An 18633-nucleotide genomic window follows, 5' to 3' on the forward strand; every position below is an offset into this window, starting at 1 on the left:
GGGGGGGTGAGGAAAAATATTCTGTTTCCGGAGACAGCTCCAAGAATCATGAGTAGGTGTGAGAAACAAGGAAGCTTATAGATTAAAAAAAAAAAGAAAGAAAGAAAGAAAAGGGGGGAAAGGAAGGAGTCAGTGAAGGGGGGAGTGAGATCTCTGAGAGACAGGGGAATTAAAGAACACCATGGCAACAAGTCCGTCCACCTACCCCGGCCGCCCACCCACAGCCAGATTCTTTGCTGACGCACTTGAGAACAAGCTGGTTCCTACCAGCTCAGGAAGGTGAGCAAACCCAGAGAGCTCATTAAATTCCTTCTCAGCGACTCTTGTCTGCCTGCAGATAGTGAGCAAGGAGGATATAAATAGAAGTTATATAACATCTCTTTGTTGATTCCTGTGCTTACCAAAAAAATGCAGCATGACCTTGTTTTTTCTGAAGCATTTTCCTCGGCCTACTGGGTTGAGGACTTTAATCAAGTTAGGGATCATCTTAAAGTTTAAACAGCAGGATATAGATTTCCAAGTTAAGGGTGCTCAGGACAATCAGCCAAGCTTGGAACCCTCAGGGTCAGGTCTTGCTCAGGTATACAAAATATCCAATAGCTATAAAAAAAAAAAAATCTTGAGGAATTGTATAGCTTCTTCTTAGAACACTTCCTGATCATGCTAGGGGTAATATTAATTCCCAAGAGCCAAGAACCATTAATAAAATGGCTTCTCGAGTTTTCTAAAGGAGATCAGAGCACTTAAAAAAATATACATATATATATTTAAAGCTAACTGAGGCTCCTAAATGCCTCCAGGCATAATCAGCGCTCCTTTTCTCTCTTAAAGGCAAGACATTAAGAGTCCAGTGGACTTTTAAAAAGGCCTCCTCCTCAGAGACGCCTTCAAAAATGAGCACTGCAGGGAGACACGAATGTGCCCTGAACTGCAGCCCAACCTGGCCAGCTCTCCAGTGCCTCCTGGGGCTTCTGAATAGACTGCCCCTCGGCGCCTTGGCGTGGAGGAACTGAACAGGAGACGTGCTTGCAGGAGGCGCTGCAGAGCCCCGTGACTCTGATACCTCGTCTAACCTGTTGATGCCACAAAACTCTTTTAGAAACTGTTGCCATGGGAACTTGCCCCTCTCAGGCATTTGTCAAGAAATGTCACAGGTGCTAGAGAATTCAATGCCCTTGGTCACAGTGAGCTTTCTCGGAGTCTCGGAAAGCATGGCTTCAACCAAGAGGACTTTCAAACTTGTGATGCAAGGGTTTTGAACACAAACTTCTTGGAAGGGGTTCATCACATAGGGCGTGGGGGGGCATGTTTGTGCTAGGAGAGCCCGAGAGTATATATAGGACCTGCTAAGCATTTAAATTCTATACACAGTGTTTTTAATGCAGCACCTCAGCTAAACAAAGACTCTATAGGGCTCTAAGTAGCTCGGACAGTGACCCCAGCAAGAGATGCTATGGCTGTCATCCCTACTAGGGGATTTCCTTTCCCATCAGAACTGGTGGGGTGGGCAACAACACAGTAAGGCATAAATTCAGGATGTAGACAAGAGTCTACATCCCCTGCCGAACCCCTCGTCCGTGGACAGTCACTGCCTCAGCCATCTCTCAGCTGAATTCCATTAGCCTCCTGCCTTCTCCTCTTGTAAATTCCTGCCAGAAAAACAGGCTCTACCTTCTACAATATGAACAGTGCAGATCTGGTAGGAACCAACACATCTCCATGTCCCGACGCAGCAATGTTGCCAGGTAACAAATGTAGAAATATACTCAGAAAACTGTATGTGACAATATACAACCTCCGCGCTGCAGCTGATAACCGAGGGAGTGTTAAAACACCATGTTCTCTTAACACTTGGGCTTTTGGTGTGAAAATAAAATTAAACGGGATACTTCCTCTTGTAAATATAAGACAGGCATACAACTCACACATGCATCCACTAATTGGAAATAGTAGAGGGGTTTGCGACAGCCATCTGCAATGCACTCTGGCTTTCACTCCCCACTCTCCCCGCCAACATGAATTCCAGAAAACTCAAAGAAACATAACTGAGCAAGAGCCCTTCTTATGTCAGGGACAAGTTCACCTCTGACCAGACAAAGCTACTCAATAAAGGACACCAGTAGAAACTAAAGAAAAAGCTCATACATTCTTATAAAACTCATCATTGTGTGGATTGGTAGGATGACTTTGAAAATTCATGGTATAACCAAGCAGGGATTCCTTGCCTCTTGAATGAAATAACCACCACTTTGTAGCCCTAGCCCCAACGGTAACAAGACAGACACTGCTCTCCAGTGTGCGTAGCCCCTCAGTGAAAATAGAGCACTGAGTTAACTCCCTGGCATTGGACCCTTCCATCTTCAAGGCTTTCTAGCATGGTAGAGAGGTGAGAGATGTTTGAGAGGCAGACTTGGGTTCAAATCTCAGCTTTGTTAATTGGGTGACTTTGGGTAAGAGCTTTGGCTCTTGGGACTCCTGAGTGGCTCAGCTGGTTAAGCATCTGCTCTGGGCTCAGATCCTGATCCCAGAGTCCTGGGATCGAGTCCCGCATCGGGCTCCTTGCTCAGCGGGGAGCCTGCTTCTCCCCTTGCTTCTGCGCACTCTCTCATAAATAAATAAAATCTTAAAAGATTTTTAAAAAATTTGTCTGAGAGAGAGAACACGCACAAGCCAGGGGAGTGGCAGGGAACCTGACATGGGGCTCTATCCCAGGACCGGAGATTATGACCTGAGCCGAAGGCAGACGCTTAACTTACTGGGCCACCCAGGTGCCCAAGCTCTGGCTCTTTTGAGACTCACCTTCCTCCTCTGTCACTGGAGCTATCCGACCTAGCCCAGATAAAGTACATAACGGCACCATGTACAGCTCCTGCCCTAGAATGGGCACTCTTTCCTTTTTCTTTCCCCCAAAATGGGTATTCTTCAACCAACTAAAGACTCAAATATGGGGAGAATCCAATGCACGGAGCCTCTTTGTGCAAAATGAGTAAAAGCTGAGCTCTAACAAGCCCCACATTATGCCAGAGCACATGTGCTTCTTTCGATGCAAGTAAAACCCCAAAATTGTTACTAATGTCATTTAACCTTTCATAGAAGCCCTAATTAAATGAGCCGCCTCTGTCTTCACAGAGAGGAAGTTATGCAAGAGAGTTTCCTCATCATTAACTTTCATAGACCTGGGAACTTGGAACTTGCTAGAGGTGAGGCGGCATGTATAGCACTTAGAGTTTTTATTTGGCAAACAAAACAGCAAGCCTAAAAGAGAAAGACTTTCACGGTTTCCTTCTCTGTCATTTACAGGACAATATTATAACCAAAGCACAGACACCAGCCACAGAAACTGTCTTCTGCTGTATTCAGAAGGCACAGCACCCTCCACAGAGTCCATCCACCAAAAGACCAACCGAGAGTGAAGCCACAAATCCCACTTTGCCTGATCAACAGAGCCAAGGTCCTCGAAAGGGGTCCACAACCCCTTTCCTTGGTCCCCAGCCAGGGAGGGGGATGTGGGCCACGTCTGTGCCAAGGAAATTAATGGAGGCTTCTCATACAGGGAGGCAGCAACACAGAGAGCTGAGACCTCAGGCTGTGGCAGGAAATAAACCCGGACACAATTACCAGCTAGCTCGGTGACCCTAAGCAAGTAACTTGACCTCTTGGGTCCTTTATTTCCCCTTTAGCAAAAAGGGGTCATGGCAGCACCTACCCACACAGGATCACCATAAAGAGTAAATGAGATCATGCAGAGAAGGCATGTGGCCTAGCTCCTGGAACATGAACATTCAGATTCTGGTCCTCATTATTATTACTACTATCTGGTTATTAAGAAGAAAAAAATAGACACTGAGCGTTCCTGGCACAATAAGGATATTCCTCCAAATTCACATTATGTATTTCCCTTGGACTCAGCTAAACTTAACTCCCTTCCACCCCTAAAGAAGGTGCCCCTTATAGTTGTTACAACCACTAACCATAAATTTTCACATCCTAATGCTTATATTCAAAAAAGGACAATAAGGCTAAAGTATTACGGTGGCCACAGATGGTCAGAACTTGTATTCATTCAGTGAACATTTAGAACATTTAATGAACACCCACCACGGTCCAGGTGCTGCGGAGTCAGATAGAGGCTTGATCCTGGAAGAAATTACATTCCCGGGTGGGTGAGTAGAGAGAAAAATGTACAACCAAAAAGTAACCATGAGCAATTACTATGTGTTAAGCAGCATGCCGAGCTGAGCATTTTCCATACATCTCATCTAGTTCTCAGAATGACCCTACAGAGTAGGATTCTCTCCACTGAGATGTTATGTACAGACTGAGTTCCCTTCATCTCACACACACAGGAACTTTTCTACGGAACTTGGGGGTGAGGACAAACTTGGTTTCTGTTCCCTCGGGTCTTACAATGAACCTCCACTTAAAGTGTGGTGACTGCTAGAGTGAATGAACAGCCCAGAGGTAGAGACCACTACACCTCTGCCTCAGGGGATCAAGAGGAAGTTTCCAGAGCAGGAGACATTTCAGACAGGGCTTGGGAAATATTCCGGGCAGAGGGAAACAGAGCCTGTCCCATGTGGAGCAGAGGCATCTGAGTACACAGAAGGGCCTAGCAAATGAACAAATGCGGCTGCAGGACACAGAGAATCGGGGTGTGGGTAGAGAAAACCAGGCAGGGCCAGACCATGCAGGGTGCCACTGGATTTCATCATGGCTGCAGTGAACTCCAGCGTCTGCAGAAGACGGTTAAGACAGGAAATGAAGTGGTCAAGCTTCTTTTGGGGGGACATCACTGACAGCAGCATGCAAAAGAGAAATGCCCAGAGGCAGGGAGGCCTTTAAGAGGCTATCCCAGTTATCCAGGTGAGAAACAATCATGCTCAGAACTTGGACAGCCCCATACTGGCAGGAGGTAGGTGTAACAGGGTGGTCAATAGCAGGAATTCTGAAGCCAGAGTGCCTCATTTCAAATCCCCGCTCTTCCGACCCCAGCTGAGCCAATATGGTCAGGTCATTTAATCTCAAGGTGCCAACTGTCTGGCTCATTTTAAGTCCTAACTGAATGCTGACCATTAAACTACTGGGAGGTGGAGTGGATACAGAATGAGCTCCCGGCGAAAAGCAAGAGAGGAAAGAGACCAGAGACATCCAGGTATCTCCCCTGGGCAACAGGAGAGGTGCTGGTGAGCCCACTGAGCAGCACATGGAATATAAGAGGGCAAATGGGGCAGAGGAGGGGAGGTGACAGGTGCACTTGAGGTCATCCTAACCTAGAATTAACACAGGTAGAGATGCCCAACAGAGATCTGAACAGAAATCTAGAAATCAGCAAAGAGGTGGAGTCGGGAGCTACACCTTTGGGAGTTGTTGGCATGAACAGTAGCTGGAAGCCATGGGAGTAGATGAGATTACCCAGGGAGTTTGGAGAAAAAGAAGACAAACAGGCTGGAGCCCAGGCTCCAACTTTTCATTTATTTTAAGGTTAATTAAATGCCCCGAGGCCAGTAGGAAACCTTTGGAGGTACAGAAATAGCAGAGCACTGGGCCATAAAGAAGTGACTAATTTAAAATATGGTGGTCTGGGGTAGGATCATCAGAGAGGGCTTACAGATGAAAAATTTGCAATCCCAGGTATCTGGACCCTTGAGCCACAAGGCCAGCTCCCCACAGGAAAGAGCTGCTTTAGTCTGCCTTCCAAATCTGTGTTGAAAGGTGATAAACAGGAGTAATGGAATATATCTGAGTAGAGACGGTGAAGGAAAGGAAAGATCACCTCTAGGAAAAAAAGACGTCTTCTAAAACACAATCCCACTGCCCCTGCACACCATTTCCCCCCTGGAAAAAAAAAAGAAAGGAAAGAAAAAGTTAGAAACCTCTCTTTCCTTGAATTCCTGTTTATTAGGTGAATGAGTGGTCAAAGTATCTTGGGGCTTAGGATATTGGTCATCTGGTGAATATTTACTAAAAACCCATTGTTGCATACCAGGGGATGAAGAGCACAGAACAAAGAGGAAAAGACATGGTTCTTTCCCTTCAACAGATTAATATTTAGACAGCTAAGATTCAACAAGCACAGGGGTTGGCAGAGATTTCTGTAAAGGGCCAAATGGTAAATATTCTAGGCTTTGTAGGCTATATGGTCTCTGTTGCAACTATTCAACTCTGCCCTCATAGCATGAAAGCAGCCAGAGATAATACTAAAGGAGTAAGCATGGCTGTGTTCCAATAAAACTTTATTTGCAAAAGCAGGCCGTGGGCTAGATTTGACCTACTGGTCATAGTTTGCCAAGCCCTGGACTAACACATCACAAGCCAACAGAGGTGTATGTGGTGTCAGCCTGGAAGTTCATAAACAGCATTCCCTCCTTGGAGGGAAAGTTAGGAAGAGCACAGACCTCTTGCTAGACCTAAAGGAAGAGAAAGAAAGAAGGAAAATCTGGGCTTGTTGTGGATTTAAGAGGATAAAATGAAATGATGGTTCAATATATAACCTTTTTCAAGTCTTCTCTGACATTTTTTTCTGCTCTTCAGTTAAATTTTGAAGACCATGAAAAACCTGAGAATTCCTTTGAAGACATCTCTTAGAAACCAATTCCTGCTTTTTGCATGAGGGAAAGAGATTAACATTCTGCTTCCAAAGATCTCTCCGTAACCCCCAAAAAATGCAGTCCTCTAGTGGAAGGCCAGAGGAGCAGATATATGGGCTTGCCCACTTCTGCCTAAATTGTTGGCTTTACTATTCAGAAAAAAAGAAAAATAATACCCGGTCTCCAATTCCTCTAAAAACATGAGCCAGGGTGCACACTTTGCCCTAGGAGCACCTCAACAGGACGGTGCTTCTTATACCCAAGTGAGGATGAGCCACAAACATATGTGCTGACAAGCCTTGCAGTCATTTCTTGCCCCAAACTACAAAACGAAGCCAACAGGCCCATGCCTTCTCTAGTGCCCACCATCACTTGGAGAGATGCCACGACCAGGATTGCACTATGCGAGGGGTCACTTTCCTTTTTTAGGAGAGTCACTCATATCTTATGTTCCCAAGAATGGTAACCACCTTTGAGTGTTGAGTTTCTATCAAAACCTGAATTTTGAAACCAAAAATCTTAAAAGACCTTCGTTCAGTGACACACTAGTTTCCTGGGAATGGAGAAGAAGGAAAAAAAAAGGGAAAGGAAAGTAAAGGCCTGGGGCAGGGAGCACTTAAAACCACAGAGTGACTGGACTGCCCTTCACCTTCCACTTCATCCAGAATGTTTGTCATTACAAGTAACCAGTACCCAAGGCACAGAAGTGTCCTGACCTTCTGTACCACTAACATCATTTCAAATATACAGTCAGAGGGACTTAGGTAAACTGAGGATGAAAACAAGGTAAAACATAGCACCCCCTCTAGGCCCACTAGATCGTAAACTACTAGACAGAAGCAAAAGCTCAGAAGTCAACTTTTTGAGAAGAAACCTATTTAAAAAAATGAAGTCCATTTTTTAAAAAGATTCATTTGTTATCTGAGAGAGAGCATGAGCCCGAGGAGTGCGGGGGTGGGGGGAGGGACAGAGGGAGAAGGAGAGATTGAACCGCAAGGAGACTCCCCGCTGTGCATGGAGCCCGAATCTCATGACCCTGAGATCATGACCTGAGCCAAAATCAAAAGCCAGGAGCTTAACCAACTGAGCCACTCAGATGCCCCTGAAGTCCATTTTTTAAATAAAAAACATTTATTAATAAAAATAATCAGCCAATTTTGAGATCTTTCTACGACCCTGGCAACTGCATGAGGCACTTTCTGTGGCCCACCTTGTCTAACTGGCCCAGGAGCCCCGTGAGGGGGACACTGTCACCATCTTGCTCTTCAGTTGGCAACCACGCTGACAGAGGTCAAGGACTTTGCCCCAGGTCCTCAAGAGGGATGTAGTCAGAAGCAGGGCTCGAACCCGGATCTTCCTCACTCCAAACAATCAGTCCCCAAGGCAGCAGCTCATAGGTGTGCAGTGTCTGCTGGGGCAGGCACTTTACCCCCCTGTTATGATGTTTTATCCTCTCAATAGCTCCATGAGGAAGGGACTTAGTTTTTCTAATATCCTGAGAAAGTCCAAGGTCACCCCACTTGCCAAGGGCAGGGCTGGGATTCCAATACAGGTGTTTCCACTCTAGAGGCCAAGTTCCTTCCCACGTTCATAGGCTTCCCTTCTAGGCAGTGTCCCCGAAGTCTCTGACCCTTTGCCACCAAACTCTCAAAGGCAGCTGTTCAGACCCTTCCCAGCTTTAGCTGAAGGGCAGAGTGTCCAGGGAAGCTTGCTAGGGACAAGCCACCTGCCTCCCTCTTATTTCAATTCCAATGGCTCCCCAAACCCCCAACGCTGGGGCAGGGGGGAAGCAGCCTTCTGACTGTGGCAAGCTACGCTCATTTCCCACATGGATAAAACCTGAGGTCAGAAAACACCACTCAGAAATGACTCATTTCTGACTTCCCTGCCAAAAACAACACGCTTTTACGTAACTTGCTCACACACCAATCTCCTCCTCCTTCTAAGGGTGAGTGTCCTGTCAAACCAAGGCTCTTCCTCACAAACTGGCCTTCCGTTTCCAGCGGAGGCAAATCAAATCACCCTTTCTGGCTTCATCTCTCTGCTAACTGAGGTCAGAGGGAGCCAGACCAGCATGCTTCTCCAACATGCTCTTCTGGTGACTTCTTCTGGAAGGGGTGGGAGAATGCTTATCTAATATTGGCTCTTGAGCTGATTTCTTAAGCCAACCACAAAATAAGTGTGTGGTGGGGAAAAGGCCCCAAGGGCTAGGGATCTCTCTCAGATGAATATGCAAGCCAGTTTCCTGATGGAGCGCTTCTCACATTTTCCATCTCCAGCTGCGTACGTGCAGAAAAGAAAGCCCTTTTTGGGTGTGTCTGTAGGCTAGACTTGGCATAGGAATAGCTGGGCAGCCATTTGATACATGAAATTCACTGTGCTTCTGCAACCGGAAGCAATTAGTCCAAAAAATTTTTTGTGTTATGTCTGTCCCCTTAATTTGCTATGAGGCTCTCTATGGTCATGTCAGCACATATATCCCCGAACATCTGTATTTGCTTAAAAAAAAAAAAAAACCCCAAAACACAAGATAATGTTCAAAGAGATACCTTACTCCCCCTCTTTTCCAGGTGAGGACAGCCTCTACCCTCCTGCAGGGAAGAGGAAGCAGAGGGAACTTCCCCCGGGTGCTGGTGGGAACGTCTCAGGAGGAAGGAACACAGAAATTGGCAAGGACTCGAAGGACGGATATGCAAGTGCCGTAAGGCTTGCTGAGCCCTGAGTGTGCCAAAAATTAATTCATAAGCAAATGCTTATTTTATAGTTTCCCACTTGCTACAAAACACCAAGCAGAAAGGAAAGATTCCTTCTGAGGGCTGGCAGGATGGGGGTGAAACCAGAGTGGGGAGAAAAAACAGGGGTTGTTCAACGCGAAGCTTGATTCCATGGCAGGGCAATGTGTCACTCCCCCTTTTGTGGAGCCCAAGGGCGGTGGTACCACCTCATTGTTCCTATAAGCAGAGGGTTCATTCACCATGAAGTCTGAGCTACTCTGATGGCACCCAGGTAGGAGGAGTTTTGGAGATTAGATCTACCCTCAGATAAGCCAGGGCACAGACGGGAGATGCTAGAAGACTTGAATCGCTGGGAATCCATTATACCAGGCTGGGAAATATCCTAAATTTGGCTTCCTGTCATTTCAGGGCTTTAGGTGATGATGTGACAGATAACAAGGTTTCAGAGTAAGGGAACAAACTCTTTCTGTTAGGGTTCCTAGCAAGCACTACGTGTCTTTATTTTTGGATTCCCATAATTGAATCCTCCAAGGTCTGGGCAGTGAAATTCAGAACTTTTGGAGAACTACAGGCCCCAATGACTTTATCCTCAGGACTGGGTTGAATATTCACAGATCACTGTGAAGGAGAACAACATGAGTTGTAACTTCTGCAAGATAGGATTGAACTTCCTGGGAGAACAAACCTCCTCTATGGCAGACAATGGTGTCTCCCCCTTTTTGAAACTTTAGCACTCAGGGGTCAGACTGGCCCATGGTAGGTGCTCAATCAATTATAATGGGGGGGGCAGAGTCAGTCTCCACACGTGCCCACCCCCCAATTCCCTCCCTGATGCACATGCCCTCCTCTCAACCAGAGGTGGTTTTTCTCCCCTCCCTCTGAAGTTGGGCTGACCTTATGACTGCCTTTGACCAAAATGTGGCAGAAGTGACATTCTAGGAATCCCCCCGAGCCCAGGACTTGAAAGGATTTGTAGCTTCCACTTTCTGCTTCTCGAAACACTACTTAGAACCCAGCCACCATGCTCTAAGAATTTTGAATGACATGGAAAGTCCACATGGAGGAGAACCGTGGCAATCCGGGTGACTGAGGCGATCGGGACTGAGCTCCCAGCTGAGAGCCAGCACCAAGTGCCACAGCCACACAAGCGGCCGCCATAGCTGATGACCCAACTGAGCCCATGCCAAGATCCCACGGAGTGGAAGAACTGCCCGGCTGAGCCCAAGCCCCCAGAATTGTGACAGGTGTCAGAATGGCCACTGCTTCAAGCCACTCCATTTTGAGGGCGCTGCTAAGCGACAGAACTAAAACAGGGGGGCAGGAGCAGACAAGAGGCACATGCTATTTGGTCTAGTTCCGTAGCTCTGAGTGCGTCAGAACCCCTACGGGGATTCAGTTTCCTCACTGCTATGATGGGGGCCATACGTGCCTGGCACAGCTCCCCAGCACAACTGGGGACTTAAATGAGACAGCCTGAGTGGAAGGACTTCTTCATCAACACTAAGTGCTCGAGCCCAGGTAGAATGGATGCTAGTCCTGCTGTCTTCTCTACTGAGCTCTGTAGCCGTGGACCCATCGCTGGCCCACCTAGGCCTCTGTCTCTGAAGATGACAAGGGCTGACCTTGTAGGAAGGAGCAAGTCATCTTTCTTTATAAAGCACCTACTATTCTTCCTTGGATCTTTACCATCATCCCGCAGAATGAAGCCATCACAGGCAAGGAGGTGTTTGCAGAGCCAAGCCGCCCTGGTTCCACTCTCGGCTTTGCTGCTTACTGACTATGATCTGGGGCAAGTTCCTTAACGATTTTTCATGTTGGTTTCCTCCTTTGTAAAAAGCAGTAATTATGGCACCTGCTTCCTATAGAGAGCGTGGGGGTTAAATGAGAGGATACGTGACAGACACTGAAGCACAGTTCCTGGCTCACAGTAAGCACTTAATTGGCCACTATCGTCATCATTATGGCTTTTACTTTTAATTTTTATAATGATCATACAGTAAAACCGACTTTTTTTTGGCATACAGTTCCACAGACTTTCGCAGATGGATAGACAGACTCATGTGGTCACCACCAAAAGCAGGATGCACAACAGCATCATCGCACAAAAAACTCCCTTGTGCTGTTTCTCTATAGTCAAATTGTCCCCTCACCCCTAATCCTAGCAAACATGGATCTGTCCTTTATCGCTACAGTCTTGTCCTTTTGAGAATGTCATATAATTAGAACCACATGGTATGTCTCCTTTTGAGCTTGGCTCCTTTCGTTCAGCATAATGCCTTTGAGATACATCCAAGTCATTGCATTTATCAATACTGTGTTCCTTTTTTTTGGTGAATAGTATTCTATTGTATGGCTCACCTGGAGTTTGTCTAATCATCATAGTTTTAATAATTATTTTTATAAGCCAAGGAAAACTTCAGAAATGAAGCCAGCCAACCATCACTACCAGGTCCTAGGAATTCCTGGGAAAATATCTAGTGACTGCTTAAAAGTTCTGACTCATAGTGACAAGGATCCCAGAGGTCCACACTTGTGCCTCACACTTGATAGACACGGGAACAGAAACCCAGGAATAACTTCCTTAATCCCACACAGACCCAGACTGGAAGGTGGGTCTCATTCTTCTTCTTTGTGTGAAACACATCCCAGATCCTGGGAAGAGGTGCTTATAAGCACAAGGGTCCTTCTGCAGCCCTCTTCCTGGATAGGCAATATCCAGTTCTGGAGCCCTATAGCCCTCCATGCTTCCCTGTGATCGCCCTTTCTACTGCCTGTCACTGAGCAACAATCATCTATGGAAGCCCACTTGACCTCAGCCCAATTTCCCCTCCTGAGACCATAACACGACAATCTGACCAGGAAGTGATAATGGGCATGGAGTTCTGGCTGGAACTGACCCTGCCTTTAATGGATTACAGCATTTCAGCAATCATTAATAGTCACAATGGCAGCTTTAACCCAACTCAGACTCACTTCCCAGCTGGTCATGTACTACTTCAAACCAGCTTCTCTAAAGCAGGATGAAATTTTACATCACTCCCCCCTGGGGCTTCAAGGTTCCTGTCCTTAACCGGCTCCATACACAAGCTGAGTTCCTGTCATATTCTCCACAGAAAGAGAAGCTCAGGGCCAAGGGAGATCTCACCAGTCAACTCTGGGCTAGAATGAATTTTCCTGGAACCACAGGTCTCTATTGAAACAGTGGGCTAGATTCCCCCCTCCACCCTCTGAGGTCACCGAAGGCGGGGTAGGGTGGGAGAGGACAGGGAGAGGGAGGAAGAAAAGAGCGAGCACAAGTGCCCTTGGTGCTATGCCCTCCCACCCTGGCTCACCCACTCAGGAGCACGTTGCCTGCCTTAAGAGAAAACCTCTCCTCTCCCTATGAGGCTGAACTACTGGAATTCTATCGTGGCATTTCATCTGGAGCCTGAGCATATGAGTAATAAATGTGTGAAAACATGAAACTAATATTCATAATTACTTTACAAGATAAAGAACTTGAAGGAAAAACAGCTTCTGTGTGCCTTGCCATCACCATCAGGGGTACACTGTGAAAAACACGGCATCCTGCCAGAACCTCAGACTTCATCTTGCCAGCCAGCCTTAGCGCCGGCGGCCCTCAGCCCCCTCGAGCCCTTTCCATGCTTCATTATTCCTTAATTAATGGTGCCTTCATGCATCTCATCATCCAGACTCTTTAAAGCCTCAAAGAGCCAACTGGGACCTCTGACCTTCTCATCTCCAACGTCCATTTAGGTGCCATTTTGGCCAACGCTTACGAACACCAACGGGTGTAGGTTCCAGCTCAAGGAGGGAGGGTTAGAGAGTCTGCACTCATGGTATCCTGTCCCTGACCCTCTTGGTCCCCTAGGTTCAGTATCTCTTTTTTCTCCCCATTTTTTCTTTTCTACTGAGGTATAACTTATATACAATAAAGTATACCAATTTTAACTGTATGCATCACTGAGTTTGAAACAGGTACGTACCCACGTAACCATAAATATCTCCAGCACCCCAAAAGTTTCCCCTGGGCCCCTCCTAGAAAATATCCTCTCCCAAGTTATGACCAATTTTATCATAGAATTACTTTCAGTTTAGGTTCTCATTAGCTCTCCCCTAAATTACTGCTAATTCGATTTTTAATTATTGGGTTGCCTCCTTCTGGACCTTGCTTTCCTCAACTCATCTGTCCTATACTGCCAGATTTATAGTCCTAAATTACAGCTCCACGGTCCTTTGAAGGGCTGCCCTGTTATTGCATACAAATTCTCCTGCTGCCAGTCCCCGTTCACTGGCCTATGCCGGCTCTGCTCAGTCCGAGGGACCCAATTCCTGTTCTGCCAGCACCCCTACTGCTCCTACACTCTGGGCCTCCTCTTCTCTCCCACACAGCACGACACAGCCAGCCCATGCTGCAGATCCACACCCAACTTCCACCTTTCAGACCCAAAGCCATCCTTCAAAGCCAATTTCATCAAAAAACCTTTCACTGACTCCTCACGCAAAGGTGGTTACTTCTTCCTTGGAGGGTCCACATTACCATTCTTACCTTTTGGATGGCATTACCATTATCCTTGAGACAGAGGTTCCTATGTGCATGTGTTTACACTCTTATATCCATGCTAGATTTTTCAATTTCTTGAAGACCAAGCTTCTAGGATTCTAGGATTTCTCTAATTACTAAAGCTTTAAAAGAAAATTGGGAAGGAGAAGGAATAACCTAGGGTTCCCAATTTCTTTAATAAACAGAGAAGAAAAAACTATCATCCACTCTCAAAATCTTTTCAAGAAAGCAAAGACACTGGAGAGGACATAATATCAGAAATGAAATGGTAAGATGGTCCTTCAAATTGAATACACGTGATTTATGAAAAACTCACCACACTGCCTTCATTTTTCATACTTGGCTATGCCTGAAGAAAATTCTCATAGACCAACTGGCTCCTGTTTCTAGAAACCACCACCTTGTAGTCCCTACTAAAGCTCTGTGTACCCACAAAGTGCTCAATAAATGTTTAGTTCAAATGATCTAGTCACTGGAAATCCTGTGGTTGGAAGACAAGGAGTGCTTGAGCACTGCTTCCGTTCCAGCACGGCAGTGGGTTGGCCACATCCTAATGATGAGAAGGACCACAGGATCCATCCACGTTCACGGTCAGACTCACATGTGACAAAATCAAACAGCCATCCCAATGTGTCACAAGTCCAGCGCCAAAGTGATGACTCAGGCATGCAGCGGACTCTGCCACCAGCACAAATCTCCACTTAGAGCAGCACCTAATAATGAACTTCTGAAGCGTGTGTTAGGGAGAGCTGGGATTGGAGTGCGAGGAGACAGGACCACCACAGGTGGCTGTGCAGCTCGTGCAAGGGGCAGGGCACCTGGGAGAGGAAGCACGGAGAAATGCAACCTGGCCCGGGGCGAATCTACCCACAGCAGCCTATCCTCTTCTAGTTTGCACTAAGATCCAAGACTCTATTAATCCAGACTCTGAATTTAAGTTCGGGCCCAAGAATTTAATGTCAAGTCAAACATACACATCAGGGTGAATGAAGTTTATGATGTGTTAATTATATCTCAATAAAGCTGTTATCGAAATGTAGGTGTACACACACATGCAGCTAAGTAAACCCTTATTCAAGAGGCAACAAAGAAGGAAGATTGCGTGAAGACGGGGATGATAAAATATTAAAAAAATAATTTTAATTGCCATTTCGACATGAAAATTAAAAAATATATATTAAATTCATTAAAATCACTTCATTAAGGACTTCTATCAAGAATTCTTTCAAGTTTTTATTACTGTTTTAAAATATATATTCTATCCAGCTATCAAAAATTATCTACACATCTTTGACTAACCTAGCCTGACTTTTTCCTATTAGTTCAAATTGGTGTTATTAGTTCAAATGGTTCTATTGAACTTTTCACTTGAAAGGTAGAGAAATTTATAAACCAGCAATAACTGCAGTGTCTACAGATACAAAAATTAAATCTAAACAGCACACACAGCCCAAACTCCTTTTTGGTCACCCTCTGATGGGACTGTCTATGATCTGGGATAAAAACTATAAATACACTTCATTCAATCACTCATTGAACAAAGATTTTTTTTTTTTTAAGATTTTATTTATTTATTTGACAGAGAGAGAGACAGTGAGAGCAGGAACACAAGCAGGGGGAGTGGAGGAGGGAGAAGCAGGCTTCCCGCCAAGCAGGGAGCCCGATGCGGGGCTCGATCCCAGGACCCTGGATCATGACCTGAGCCGAAGGCAGACGCTTAACGACTGAGCTACCCAGGCGCCCCCATTGAACAAAGATTTACGGATTTCCTACCATGCCCCACATCTTGGATCAATTTTCTTTGCACATCAGCATTTTATAAGTTTTCAAATGTAACTCATGTTTTGAAACCAACTCTGAATTATGACTGAACGACCGAGGAAGATACCGGTAGAATTTGCTTTTCATAAGAACAGAATTTTGTGCTCTAGGAATGAGCTGTCCATCATAGAAGAGCTGTGGTACCACGCAGGTGCCTGGCTCTCAGAACAGATTCTCTTCCTGCTCAGCAGGGATGCCACACAGCAGCAAGCTGCCTCCTTACCTGTATGGTGGTGTTGCCTCCTTCCAGGAGGGCGATGGCCAGGAGAATGCTTTCATGAAACACTCGGTCACTGGACGCATTCATTATGAGGTCGATGACCAGATTGGAGGCACCCTCCTTGTCGAGGTGGCACTGAACCTCAGCCAGGCTCATCTCACCCCTGCTCGTGGAGCTGGACCCAGAGCCTCCCCCTGGGAAGATGGAATATTGTTCTCATTAACCATAGGCAGAGTATGTATTGCATACTTACTATGCACCAACACTTAATGCACTAAATGTTTTAACAGTATTAGCTCTTTTAACCTTCTTAAAGACCCCACAAGGAAGGTATTAATTATTAGCACAGAGATGAAGTCACTCGTCTTTGAGGAGGACACCCAGCTTGTAACAGAGATGGTATTTGAATGCAGGCAGGTAGGTAAGATGAGAAACGTATTTCCAGCAAGAGACCTACAGCCATCCAGCCAAGACTCTCCCTGATATTAAAATACAATGACTTGGTGCAGAATTATTAAGAAACTTTTGAGTTCAAGAGACAAACCAAACTTATACATGTCTTAGAACACTCCTAAGAAAATATAGCCTATAACAATCACTTTAGCCCTGTTTCTAACAAACCCACTCTAGCCCCAAACTCAACCCTTCACATAATTTATCTGTTCATTCGTTCATTCAATAGTTACTCAGTGCTTGGCATGGAGCCAAGAGCTGGGGCTAGAGAGTGAAAACAGATAAAATTCCCATCCCCACTGAGCTTGAGATAACATGAATAAACTTAAGAAGATAGGGCCTATGTCGTTTAGTGGAATGGATTCCAACTGTGTTTAGAAAGTGCCTACATAAGAACTTGCCTTGCATTATTATTGGCAATAACTGAAACGTTAATGTACACGGGGAAATGGGCTGATCAATTTCAGAGAGAAGAAAATCATCTGCCAGTCCTTCCCCGCAGACATCAATTCAAATGCCACCTCCTTTGCACCGCTTGTCTTAACTACCTAGATCCATTATATCCATAGTGCAGAGTAGAAATTGGGTTGCGTCTCTTCTCTCTTACAGCTTTTTTAAAGCAGAAACGGTCTCTGATGCATTTCTAAAACACCCTCAGAAGGCCTCCCCAGGGCCTCCCATATTTGTGGAATGACCCCACTACAGAAAGTAAAGAGAAATAGTTTTGAGATGTTATGCGAGGAACTTCTGCTTGAAAATCCCTGGGAACTTGCAGATGAAATGCTAAGGTCCTGTTCCTGGGATACTCTGAGAACTCTATCTTCACTGAAGCTGTACAGCCCCATGAAGTAAGTAGATATGCTTCAAGTTTTCATTTGGTGAGAAACTCAAGATCCCTTCCCAGATATTGCTAGGATAACTTTATTCACCACCAAGTATTTTGGTGCTACCTACAGAATGCCCCCAAAACCTATAGTGCATAACAGTCATCATTATAGACAAGGAATCAGACAACTCACACTTGTGCTTCCAGAGAGCACTGAACTCCTGCCCTCCCCACTTTAAAACCAAAACCAATACCCACAGTTGAGTTCAACGTTCTTGCAACTTTTGCTGTAACTGTGCTTACAATGTTTTGCAAACTCTTTGAGGATTTTTTTTTTAAGCAATTCTATAGAGGCTTTTCTTTTCTTTTCTTTCTTTTTCTTTTCGGTAAACTCCCTTCAGAGTTTGGGAGGAACACAGAATAGGCATTAGAATTAGACATACCGAGGTTCAAATTATAGACCAGTCACTAACAAGCTTCCATTTTTCTTCTGTTAAAAGGGATAACAACAGTACCTGCCATATAATGGGGTACTTGGAGGAGCAAACAAGAAGCTCAAATGCTTGGGAGAGCCCTTGGCAATCAGTAGGTGTACAATAAATGGTAGTTTTCACCATCCTCACTGCTAACACCATTGTTATTTAATGGGAAGAATGAATCCTCACAAGCACAAGAAAATGGGGAGTAAAATCAAGTTCCTTGTGTCATTCAAAAATCACCCAGAGGGTTGTTGTACTGGAAAGAGGGGCAAAAGACTTAGCCAATATCTAACTGCAGGGAAATATTTTTAGATATCATTTTGATGGTAGACCAAAGACAAAACAAGTTGCTAGAAAACACACTTGCCACCCAAATTCATCTGTTAGTTTCAACCTGTTAAGGAGAAACATGTAGCTCTCATGTGGCACACTCAATTCACATGTGCAGCTAATTAGCACACCACACAGCCTACCTCCTCCCCCAGGCTTGCTGGGTCCTCCTGGTGACAGCGGGCCATTGCCAAAGGTGGTGAGGCTTTCTCTTCTTCCTGAAGGTCTGACGTTTCCATAGTAACGGTTGACCAAAATTTGCCTGAGCGCCTCACCCTTAATTCAAACAGGATAATGAAATCAGGTTCTGAATTTAATGCATAAGTGAGCTACTAATACTCAAAAAACATGGGGGTACTCAGTTATAATTGGCTCAGTTTCACTCGGTGAAAAAATAAATTATTAATAAAAGCACTTGGAAACTCTGAAGTTAACTTCCTCAATATTTTCTCAGGAAAGCGCATCATTAAAAAAAAGCAGCAATCTAGAATATTAAATATCTCAAGTTCTCTCTCTCACAGTGATAAACACAGAACATTAATTCTGAAGGGCAACTAACAATAACAAAAACAAAAAAGTCCCTTTGGGGTAAGCCAATAAAACTCAGACAAAATGAGA

The 18633-nt window shown here is 45.3% G+C and overlaps 1 protein-coding gene across 2 annotated transcripts in view; it reads right to left on the reverse strand.

Moving 5' to 3' along the window:
• Nucleotides 1–18633, reverse strand: part of ITPR1 (inositol 1,4,5-trisphosphate receptor type 1) — a 328878-nt gene that overhangs the window by 89503 nt on the left and 220742 nt on the right. For both annotated transcript variants that reach the window (XM_034997067.1, XM_034997066.1), the window contains 2 exons: nt 18159–18291; nt 15931–16121 (listed from right to left, as the gene is read on the reverse strand). In XM_034997067.1, the coding sequence (XP_034852958.1) occupies nt 15931–16121; nt 18159–18291 (324 nt within the window). The remainder of the gene's footprint in view (nt 1–15930; nt 16122–18158; nt 18292–18633) is intronic.

This window comes from Mirounga leonina, unplaced genomic scaffold (assembly GCF_011800145.1).
Source record: "Mirounga leonina isolate KUSES-001 unplaced genomic scaffold, KU_Mleo_1.0 Mir_94, whole genome shotgun sequence".
Taxonomy (NCBI): Eukaryota; Metazoa; Chordata; class Mammalia; order Carnivora; family Phocidae; genus Mirounga; species Mirounga leonina.